Below are 12,185 nucleotides of genomic sequence, written 5' to 3'. Positions count from 1 at the left end.
AAAGTAAAAGACAAAATCAGTCATAGACCTTGTACTGATCGCCTCCATTTTCATAGTGTCACTCCTACTTTCTTATTTTCACAATTGTGTAGTCTGACCATGCTGCACGCTAATAGGCCATGCCCACATATACTCATCTTTTTCTGAAGTACAAGTGTGTTGCGATGAGAACTGTTGCTGTTCTTCATTTATGGCAGCATACAGCACAGGTGTATGACTGCAGAAAGCAGCATATTCACATAGAAAGGGTATTTTAGTGAATTTCAAAAATGCCAATAAGTTTTAAAATCATAATATATTGCCATATATGACAATATAATGAAATAAACGTGCTTGTCTAATTAATATAATCACCCAAAAACATCTGAACACCACCCTTCAAGATAACTGGTTTACGCGTTAGGCCCCTTTCACACCAGCGGACTGATCAGGTCTGCCTGTCTGTTTTACAGGCGAACTCTATAGGACCACCCGTTGTTCTCTATGGGGAGACAGATGTAACGGACATGTGTTCGTATAAACCCACCTGCATCCAAACCGGGCTGCCAAAAACAGACAGATCCTTCTCCATCTGTCTAACGGATCAAATGACAGCTGGGAATGGACAGGTGGTCCGTTTCCATCGAACGCCCCATAGAGAACAGCGGGTTGTGTCTGTGTCCACTCAGCTATGCGGACAGATCCACTTGACTGTGTCCACCTCATGTGAAAGGAGCTTTATCTTCTGTTGATGGGTTTATTTTAACAGTGAGAGACAGAACAACAAAAGTATCCAAAAAAGCACATTTCAAAAAGGTTATAAATTGATTTTCATTTTAATGAGTGAAATTAGTATTTGATCCTCTATCAACCAGCAAGATTTATGGCTCCTGGGTGTCTTCTATACAGGCAACAAGCTGAGATGAGGAGCACTCCCTAAAATGGAGTGCTCCTCATCTCAGCTTGTTTCCTGTATAAAAGACACCTGTCCACAGAAGGAATCAATCAGATTCCAATCTCCCCACCATGGCCAAGACCAAAGAGCTGTCCAAGGATGTCGGGGGACAAGATTGTAGACCTACACAAGGCTGGAAATGGGCCAAGCAGTCAAGACCATCGCCAAGCAGCTTGGTGAGAGGGTGACACCAGTTGGTGCGATTATTCACAAATGGAAGAAACCCAAAATGACTATCAGTCTCCCTCGGTCTGGGGCTCCATGCAAGATCTCACCTCATGGAGTTTCAATGATCATGAGAACGGTGAGGAATCAGCCCAGAACTACACAGGAGAATCTTGTCAATGATCTCAAGGCAGCTAGGACCATAGTCACCAAGTAAACAGTTGGTAACACACTACTTCGTGAAGGACTGACATCCTGCAGTGTCCGCAAGGTCCAGCTGCTCAAGAAAGCACATGTACAGGCCCGTCTGAAGTTTGCTAATGAACATCTGAAATAACAAACCTCTGAATGATTCAGAGGAGAACTGGGTGAAACTGTTGTGGTCAGATAAGACCAAAATAGAGCTTTTTGGCATCAACTCAACTCACTGTGTTTGGAAGAGGAGGAATGCTGCCTATGACACCAAGAACACCATCCCCACCTTCAAACACAGAGGTGGAAACATTATGCTTTGGGGGTGTATTTCTGCTACTGGGGCAGGAACAAGAACCGCATCAAAGGGATGATGGACAGGGCTATGTACTGTCAAATCTTGGGTGACAACCTCCTTCCTTCAAGCCAGAGCATTAAAAATGGGTCTTGGATACATCTTCCAGCATGACAATGACCCAAAACACACGGCCAAGGCAACAAAGGAGTGGCTCAAGAAGAAGCACATTAAGGTCCTGGAGTGGCCTAGCCAGTCTGCAGACCTTAATCCCAGAGAAAATATGTGGAGGGTGCTGAAGGTTCGAGTTACCAAATGTCAGCCTCGAAACCTTAATGACTTAGAGAGGATCTGCATAGAGGAGTGGGACAAAATCCCCCGAGATGTGTGCAAACCTGGTGGTTTGCACACATGTCTGAAATGTCTGACCTCTGTGATTGCCAACAAGGGTTTTGCCACCAAGTACTAAGTCATGTTTTGCGAAGGGGTCAAATACTTATTTCACTCATTAAAATGCAAATCAATTTATAACTTTTTTGAAATGCGTTTTTCTGGATATTTTTTTGTTATTCTGTGTCTCACTGTTAAAATAAACCTACCATTAAAAATATAGACTGATCATTTGTTTGTTGGTGGGCAAACTTACAAAATCAGCAGGGGATCAAATACTTTTTTCTCTCACTGTATCTGCATTTGAAAACCTAGCTGCAACTTATATAAGTCTACTGACATAATAATCATTCATAAAAAAAAAGGGAGAAAACACGAAACAGTGCTAGGTTCCCCAATAAGTTTATTTCTGGACTTTTCACAATACAGAACGTCTCATCTTCAGTAGTTACTTTCAGTAAATTAAGTTATTAACTTAATACAATTGTGACAAAATGCTCAAAGAATCAAAATCTTTCTAAATAACCGCTGACATACATAAGCAATCCTCATGGGCTACCACTGAGCAGGAGCATCTGGTTATAGAGAAATCACATTCTCTGTAAGGCCTGAACCATTAGAAATGATAGGAGATCTAAAAGCCAATACACAAAATGTCATATATTCAGATATGTGGTCTATTAAAAAAAAAAAACATTTAAATAAATGAATACAACCCTGCAAGAAAAGTTTCAAGTGAATTGTGTGTCACACCCACATCCCTAATTCCTGGAACAATTGTGCACACTTGGAGATTTTAAAAAAGCAAATAATTGTTATAGCTGTTCATACTTTGCAATTCAGAAAGGACTCATTTCATTTTAGTGTTGATGATCACATTTTATTGCTTTCTTAGAGGTATTTCACTTGCTTAGTTGTATTAACAAAGTTGGCAAAACTGTGCTTATAGTTCAAGCCTAGTTCATAATCAAACAGAATGGAGATGATTTCTGATCACGTTGCTTCAACACCTGGGATCTGTGAGTAATATTTTACAAGGGTGAAGTGTAGCTAAAGTAGGACTTAAATTACGGTTTTAGACAGAGTGAAGAATGGTTAGAACTTCTGCAAGGTATTTACAGCAGTAGTGCCCCCAGCTCAGCTGATTTAATGTCTGACAACACTGTCGCAAGAACAGGAAGTAAACAGAAAAAACCCTGAAAGGGTTATAGACTGCTATAAAAAAAAAAAAAAATACACAGGTTCTAAACCTTCCCTACACTATCCAAAATAAAACATTTTGGCTGGCATTTCACTTTAAGATATTTTGTCTAAATATACTTGATAACGAACGGTATAAATTATACGTAACGCACTTCTCTTCCTCCACATCTCCAGACACCATGAAGAACACTTCCATCTCCCCACCTGAGTGGGCAGAAATTTTTTTTTTTTTAATTCCCATTCTAAGGATTGGGGCAAAGGCTCAGTTATCATCCCTGCTGAGTAATAGCGGAGCAACGTGGATGCGATTAGCATGATAACTTTGCATAATGCATAATTTTCACTAGTTCCTATTTACCCACAATAAAAAAATAAATAAAAAAAATTGTGGAGCTTTTTTTCCTCCATGGGATTTGGGTTGAGTGTTTTTCCAAAACATAATGAATCAAAAATGATTTTTAAGCATTTCAATATTAACAAAATCAAATACAATTAATTTCTAGTGTCAAATATAATCTAAAATTTCCTCCAGTTGTAGCTCAATGACCACACTAGTAAGAAATGTGCGATTAGTGCAATTATAAATCAAGTTTCTCCTCCAATAGTTTTTCCCAAATTCCCTGAAACTGTCATGACTGATTTAATATCGAACAGAATATAAATACAAAGGAACATTTTTCACTGTCACATCATTAAACTTCTAATATTATGTAGGTAGAGCAATTGTTCTCAGTGCCTGTTGTATAATTATGGTTGGTAATAACTGGTCAGGGTAAAGGGTTGTATTCCAGGGGTTTCCTGAAGCATCATATAGTGCAGTGCTATCACCATCTCATCAGCTCCTATTATCGCTCTGTCCTGTGGCAAGGTCAAGGATCAGGGACATTTATCATAATCTTAACACTGCAAAACATTAGTAGGTGAAAGGATTTCCCAGCATACAAAAATAAAATTGCATAAACCACTTCACACCATGGAACAGAGCACGATGGGTAATTTGAAACAATTCCGTTTTCTAAACTGTTAAGCCGAAGTGCCATCTATCCTCTGAACTTTTCAGCATCCCTGTACCAAGCTAACTGCTTTATGGCACATACATATGTTGAGAATTCGTATGATAATGGCAGTATATCTCAATATGAGACTTTGCTGCATTAAGTGACTCCTCGTGAAGTAAACTGAGGAATGGGGAAGGGGGGGGGGGGTGAGGAGTGATGGAAGAAGGTAGGGTATAGCAAGAAATTAAATTTGTCCTGGAATGTACAAAACGTAGTATAGTTATCTGACAGTAGATAGCATGAACACCAGATTTCCTTCAATGATAAAAATGGTAGCAAGTCTTGAATAATGATGGCTCAATTCAGGATATTTCCTGTATACAACAGGGATAAATTTAACAAGTCTAAAACAATCCTGTACCAGACTTGACCATTATTTCATGCTCTCACAGTCACAGTATTACACTGCCCTCTAGTGGCAAGTTATTCACAGCGGATGACCCAACACAGCTGAGCAGCTTCTTCTGTAGTCGTGCAAGCAGGGAGGCAACTTTGCTGTAAAACAGATCATCTTCATTTTTTTTACCAATGTGCCAAATTACTCTCCAATCAGGGTAGAGTGTCCTTCAACAAAAAAACCTCCTCTTCACTCTCCTCTTGCTCTTCTTGGATTCTGTTCAGTTGAACATTATTGACTCTGGGTCGTGGTTTGCCATTTGGGCCATATGGCGAAGGATATCTTTTTTTGTGATAATGCCAAGGAGGCGTCTAAGAAAAAGAAAGAGGGTTAATAAATCAAAGACCTTGCTAACAGGAGACATGAAGTTTCGGCTGCTAGGATCATTGTGTAAGAGGAAAGAGAGTCTATTGATGCAGATAGCGGGATCATGTGTGTCAAGGGAGGAGCAGACCACCACCAATAATATAACAGGATTGTGTTTTAGTAGCTTTGCTGATGAAATGCAGCAGCCTTCTCAACAGCAAAACATGCTTAATAAATTAAGAGATATGTGTATGAGTTCATTAAATTATCTAATACTTATCCTAAATCACTTTGCCATTTACTGACCAAGATCCATTATTAGACCAGTACATGGAATTGGTAAATCAAAAGGTAGGTTAAGGAAGCACAATTACTATCGTCAGCCTTATTTTAATAAAAAGGGCATGGGAGATTAGAACCATTACTTGTATATGGCCCAATCAAACATGAAGATTACACTCAGTTCAGCAGTCTTTTATAATAATACATTATTTATACCCTGGATCACATGACAAGCTCAATGTACAGACAGACAATGAAGAAATTAAATATGGGAATCTACAGAGAGAAGACATTAAATTGTGAGTATGTGATAGTTATCCTGATTACATATTTAGACAACTAGGTTAGCTTAATGTTAAAGAAATGTAGGTACAGGCCAATACATCTTCATTAAAATGTACTTCTAAATTAGACACAGCGGGCAGCCATTCTGAGTGCTAAGTTACAATATTGCAAATTATACCCACAGATGACTCTGCTTACCGAGTTCAGTAGTGCTGCATAGTAGGAAGATTTTTCATGCTCCATTTACTTGTTGAGGCCTTCTGATACACTGCACCCTATATGCCAACACTGCCAACATTTATGACCCATTCACACTATTGCTTTTGAGTTACTGCAATGCTGCAGAGCAGTGCCATTCATTCTGACTGCACCTTGCCAATGGACTTGGGTATATAACCCATATTGGGGCTTTTTTTGCCATGTGTCTCATTAGGGAGATCCCCCTTTACTTCCCGTCTCCTAGACACAGAGGGTAGTGAGAGAAAATCCCTTCAAAGTAGTTATCAGGGTCACCAGAACTAGTGTCACAAATGGAAAATTTCCCCTATATTTCTGTTCTGGTGACCGTGCAAAATTTGGGATTTTCTTTTACTTTTGATCATAATAGTCACCAGGACAATTAGAGAGCGTGAAACCTCCCAAACATTGACAAAGACATCAATAAAAACCTGACAGGTGTTCTAATCCCTCTCTATCTAAAACCAAATAAAGCTTTGCCTTCCGTTATACTTAAAACAACAGTATACCCCTTCATGTGGCACTGGGCTAATTTTACTGACAATTGCATGGTCATACAACACTGTAACCAAATGGGATTTGTATAATTTTTTTCACACAACTAGAGCTTTCTTTTGGTGGTATTTGATCACCTCTGGAGATACATACATACACACATATATATATATATATATATATATATATATATATATATATATATATATATATATATATATATATATATATATATATATAAATGATCCTGTTAACAGTGGCTACCTTGTACTATCTTTAAAAAAAAAACATGTTGCAGAATACATTTTGGCCAAAATGTATTAAGAGATTTGATTTTTTTCTACATTTTTGTTAGGTTTTATAGCAGATAGTAAAAAAAAAATATTTTTTTTTTTCAAAATGGTCAGTCTTTTCTATAACAAAAAATAGAAAACCCAGTGGTAATCAAAAAAACATCAAAAGAAAGCTCTGTTTGCGTGAAAAAAAAATGATAAACATTTTGTTCGGGTACAGCATTGCACGACCGCACAATTGTTAGTTAAAGTAGCGCAGTGCCGCATAGCAACAAATGGCCTGGTCATGAAGGGGGTAAAACCTTCCGGAGCTAAAGTGGTTAAACTACTACATTACAGGCACCTTGTGCTGCCTGTTGTCAGTTCAGCTACTGATCACCAGGTACCCCAAATCTCAAGGACATTCTGATAAAACATGCATCAACCAACCTTCCTGGTCCAGAACCCAACTGGCCAATCACTATTTTGCAGCCACACCTGCCAATAGGGGGGTGCAGGAACTAGAAAACTGATATTTTCACATTAGATCATCCTTGGGATTATGGGCACCTGGGTGCTAAATAGCCATTTTATGCCACTTTATGTTTTTTTTTTTTTTTCTTTCTTTTAGGAAAGTACGGAAGTAAAAACCCTGCAATCATCAAGCTGCCCACAAAGTTATATTCGCCAAAAAAAATGAAGCTTTGGAATCTGACAATTGCTTCCTTTAATTGTCTAGAGCAATCAGGATAACATCACAAAGTGGAACATATCGAGCAGATGGACTACTTATGTTGGTTAGTCATTTCATTTGTGAGAGGAGGCATGAAATTCTTAAAAAAATATCAAACTGCAAAGCAAGTAAATATGAAATGAATGTTTAACAGCAGCAAAATATAGCCGTTTTATTTAAAGCAACCAGCAGCACGCTAATTTTAAAGCCAAGAAAAGATTGCTACAATGATGAAAAGATGAATCAAATCAGGAGGGAAATGGAGCAATTGCAATAGCATTAGCTTCCCTTTGTGTGTTTGCTTTCATCCTTTAACCTGTTCTCAAAACATGAAACCAGGTTACTAAGGAAGGCCATAGACCGTGCAAATTTCGGATGTGCTGATGAGGGAATCTTTCCTGCCGAGACATTGTATTCTGGCAGTGATTCTTGTTAACGGCTATAGCAGCCGCTAGCAATAATCGCAAGTAAATCCGGCAGGCTTGGATGTACCCAAGTTGTTCGATCAACTTGGTACATTAAGCTTGCCCATACATGGTTCACATTTCAGCCGGTTCCTACTGACCCAGCCAAGATTCGATCCAGCTATGGCCACCCTAAGGCAAGACGTCCATTCTTTCTGCAATTATTAGTAACTGTCCTCTGGTTCTTTTATAGGGAAATTAACTAATGCTTCAAGGAATGTTGGATTTAGTGAAAATAACAGTAAATGCTGAAAGTGGCAAATCCACACTTGGGGTCATTTTTAATGCTGCAGAATGATTTAATCTCTCGTTGCCAATCAGCTTATTTCAAAGCACAAGGATTTCGATTTGCTAGCAGTTCATTAGGTGACTGCCAACATGAGGTTAAATTGTTCACCTATCTTCAGCCTTAATGAATTCTATTTCAGGGTATAGAAATGAGTGCCTTTGTAGAAGCACTTATTACTATAAAAGGTATCATCAGGGCTAATAAAAGGTGACGAATGGCTGTGTCTAAGGCAACAAGTTTAGCAAAGCTTTCAACAGGAGGGCTACAATTAAGAGATAAAGACAGAATATTCAGTCCATCAACAGTCTTTGAAGCAAGTGTTTTATTAGCTATGCATGTGTATGGCTGAGATAATAAGGAATTTAGGTCTACAATCTGCTTATGCTTTACTGCTTATGTAGGGAATAGTAAAATGTTTATTAAACTTCATAATAGCCCTTCTGGTCTTTACTCTCCAGCTACAGCTTACACAATAACCTACAGAAGAGTAGGTATATATATCAAAAGGGATATATGTCTATATGTATATATATATATATATATATATATATATATATATATATATATATATATATATATATATATATATATATATATATATATATATCCTGGTAAGAAAGCAGTTATACCGGGATCATTGTTGAGGCTCCAACCATGATCTCAATATCGTTTTTTAGGGCCAGCGATTCTCTTCTATGTAAAAGTAATCTGAATGGCTAAGGAACTGCTGGATTACTCTTACAAGTGGCAGACGGGGTGCCACCGCCCTCCCACTGCCTTTACCTGTGTCTCCCCTGCAATCAGGGAGCCCGGTGAAGATGTGAACAGTGGCATCGAAACAAACCATACCTGAATATCAAGGAGATCAGGTTATATAGACTGCAGAATGATTTACATTGGATCCCTCCTAGCAGAGATAGATAAATCTGCCTTAGTCTTACAATCATGCAGGCAGTGGTTTGCTTAAAGCACACAGTATTAAACCCAAAACCAAAAATGTAACATCTTACAGCTTACCAATCATTAGATGTGGTGGCTGCATTCATTTTCTTTTTTCAGGCTTCCCTCTCTGTTTTCACCTGGTGATCAGGCCAGTAACACCCCTCCTGTATTAGACTGCCCTGACTCTGGATAAAAGGGGCACATATGGACATCTGCACTGTCAGCCTGGGGGGGGGGGGGGTGTTAGATGTACACTGGCAAATTGAAGGCAAACTTCATTTAGTACTTTATAAGCAGTTACAGCAAATATTTTTATTCCTTTTGGGGCTGAACGGAAAAAAAAAACGACAGATCTCCGTACTAACACATGCCATGTTGGTGTGGCAATCTCTCCCACTGTGCCTTTGTGGTCTGAAAGGGGGACTATACATCTGTGAGAGCTGATCGGATGCTGCATGCCCCCTTTAACAAAAGCCGGACGTTAGACCAGCTTCTGTCGGAAAAACAGCTGTACACACTGACCAAATGTCGGCTGGTTTCTGTTGAACCAACCAATACTAGGGAATATCTAGCCCATGTACCCAGCCTTACTGATGAAAGAAAGCCTAAAAAAGAAAAGGAATGCAGCCATCACATCGAAGAAATAAGGTGCAAAATAACAAAATGTTTGCTTTTGGTTTTAATGCCACTTTAATTATTAGAACTACCTGTAGTGTAATGCAAGCATTCTGTATTAAATATTTATCTGTAAAATATTGTATCCAAATAACAAATAAAATTGACCAATTACACCTTCCCTTTAAGAACAGCAGACAAATGTGGAACTATGAGGAAAATAAATTAGATATACAATATAAGACAGTGTTGATTACATGAGTCCCCTGTAACAGTTTCATTACCTGTGAACAGGTCAGGCTATCCAACAAAAGTGGCAGTTAGAGGGGTTAGAACACTGACAGGGATGCTTACAGCAGTCATCCTTTAGTCATATGGTGTATGACTTAGCAACTTCAAAACCGAGCCAATTCTTAAATTTGTTGATATTTCTGTAAAACAAACCGAAACCTGAAGTGACGAAATCCTCGTCGCTTCCGCTTTCTGACATCACAAAGGATGAGAAACAATGGAACTCTGTTCAGTGCATTCCATGCGACCCGTTGCATCAGTACCGGGCTCCTCAGTGGGATGGGATAGCCTGGTAAAGGCAGAGGTGGGGGGGACCGCCTTCTACCGCCTGTAAAAATGATCAAGCGGCTTTAAAGCCTCTTGGGTCACCTTTACCTGAAAGAGAATGGCCTGCTCTGTAGAGAATCTCATTTAGCTGCAGCCATGAAACCGGTATAACCACTTCAATACGAGGCCGTACAGTGCCTTGAAAAGGTATTTATACCCTTTGAAATTTTACCCATTTTGTCATGTTACAACCAAAAATGTAAAATGTATTTTATTGGGATTTTATGTGATAGACCAACACAAAGTGGCACATAATTGTGAATTGAAAGGAAAAAAAAAATAAATGGTTTTCAAAGTTTTTTACAAATGAATATCTGAAAGGTGTGGCGTGCATTTATATTCATCCCCCCTGAGTCAATACTTTGTAGAACCACCTTTCACTGCAATTACAGCTGAAAGTCTTTTTGGGGATGTCTCTATCAGCTTTGCACATCTAGGAGAGTGACATTTTTGCCCATTCTTCTTTGCAAAATAGCTCAAGCTCTGTCAGATTGGATGGAGAGCATCTGCGAACAGCAATTTTCAAATCTTGCCACAGATTCTCAATTGGATTTAGGTCTGGAGTTTGGTCCATTCTAACACACGAATATGCTTTGATCTAAACCATTCCATTGTAGCTCTGGCTGTATGTTTAGGTCATTGTCCCGCTGGAAGGTGAACCTCTGCCCTGTCTTAAGTCTTAGTTTTCTTTTAAGATTGCCCTGTATTTGGCTCCATCTATATTCCCATCAACTCTGACCAGCTTCCCTGTCCCTGCTAAAGAAAAGCATCCCCCACATCATGATGCTGCCACCACCATGTTTCACGGTGGGGATGGTGTGTTCAGGGTGATGTGCCACACATAGCATTTTGCTTTTAGGCCAAAAAGTTCAATTTTGATTTCATCTGACCAGGGCACCTTCTTCCACATGTTTACTGTGTCCCCCACAAGTGGAAGAACTGGAAACAGGACTTCTTAAAGCTTTCTTTCAACAATGGCTTTCATCTTGCCACTCTTCCATAAAGGCCAGATTTGTGGAGTGCACGACTAATAGTTATCCTGTGGACAGATTCTCCCACCTGAGCTGTGGATCTCTGCAGCTCCTCCAGAGTTACCATGGGCCTCTTGGCTGCTTCTCTGATTAATGCTCTCTTTGCCCGGCCTGTCAGTTTAGGTGGATGGCCAAGTCTTGGTAGGACTGCAGTTGGTCCATACTCTTTCCATTTTTGGATGATGGATTGAACAGTGCTCCGTGAGATGTTCAAAGCTTGGAATAATTTTTTATAACCTAACCCTGCTTTAAACTTTTCCACAACTTTATCCCTGACCTGTCTGGTGTGTTCCTTGGCCTTCATGATGCGGTTTGTCCACTAAGGTTCTCTAACAAACCTCTGAGGGGTTCACAGAACAGCTGTATTTATTACGGAGAATACATTACACACAGGTGGACTCCATTTACTAATTGGGGGACTTCTGAAGGCAATTGGTTCCACTAGATTTTAGTTAGGCGTATAGGGGGCTGAATACAAATGCACGCCACACTTTTCAGATATTTGTAAAACCAATTGAAAGCTAATTATCATTTTCCTTCCACTTCACAATTATGTGCATCATGTGTATTTCAAGGGGTATGAATACTTTTTCAAGGCAGTGTGTGTGTGTCTGTATATATATATATATACACAGACACACACACACACATACATATATACACACATACTGGATTTGTTAAAAGGTTAGCTGGACTTTTATTTGTTGCATACTTTAAGTATATCTATATTCAAAACATTCATTTTTTTTTCTTTACTCCTGTGTCTCTATTTACTAGACTGGAAGTGATTGCCACCCAGTTAAGAAAAGTGAAAAAAACACCAGAATCCACTGGTAATAAAACTGGGGAATGCTGGTGACAGACTGCAGCATATGTCCATTTTTATTTTGCCTATATTCTACTTTTGAAAAGGCCATACAAGGCCCAGTTTAAGCACTGCCTGCCATCTTAGGTGAGAGTTGGACTAGGCAGAGCTTAACTA

General features: G+C 39.1%; 1 protein-coding gene across 4 annotated transcripts in view; it reads right to left on the bottom strand.

Moving 5' to 3' along the window:
• Positions 1-2,362: 2,362 nt before the first annotated feature.
• CLCN3 (chloride voltage-gated channel 3) overlaps positions 2,363-12,185 on the bottom strand; it is a 138,008-nt gene continuing 128,185 nt past the window's right edge. For all 4 annotated transcript variants that reach the window (XM_073606300.1, XM_073606317.1, XM_073606308.1 and 1 more), the window contains one exon: positions 2,363-4,945. In XM_073606300.1, the coding sequence (XP_073462401.1) occupies positions 4,787-4,945 (159 nt within the window). In that variant the 3' untranslated portion in view covers positions 2,363-4,786. The remainder of the gene's footprint in view (positions 4,946-12,185) is intronic.

The sequence above is a fragment of the Aquarana catesbeiana genome, linkage group LG01 (assembly GCF_042186555.1).
Source record: "Aquarana catesbeiana isolate 2022-GZ linkage group LG01, ASM4218655v1, whole genome shotgun sequence".
Lineage (NCBI taxonomy): Eukaryota > Metazoa > Chordata > Amphibia > Anura > Ranidae > Aquarana > Aquarana catesbeiana.
The sequence above is the reverse complement of the archived record's forward strand: the minus strand, read 5'-3'. Positions and strand labels throughout refer to the sequence as shown.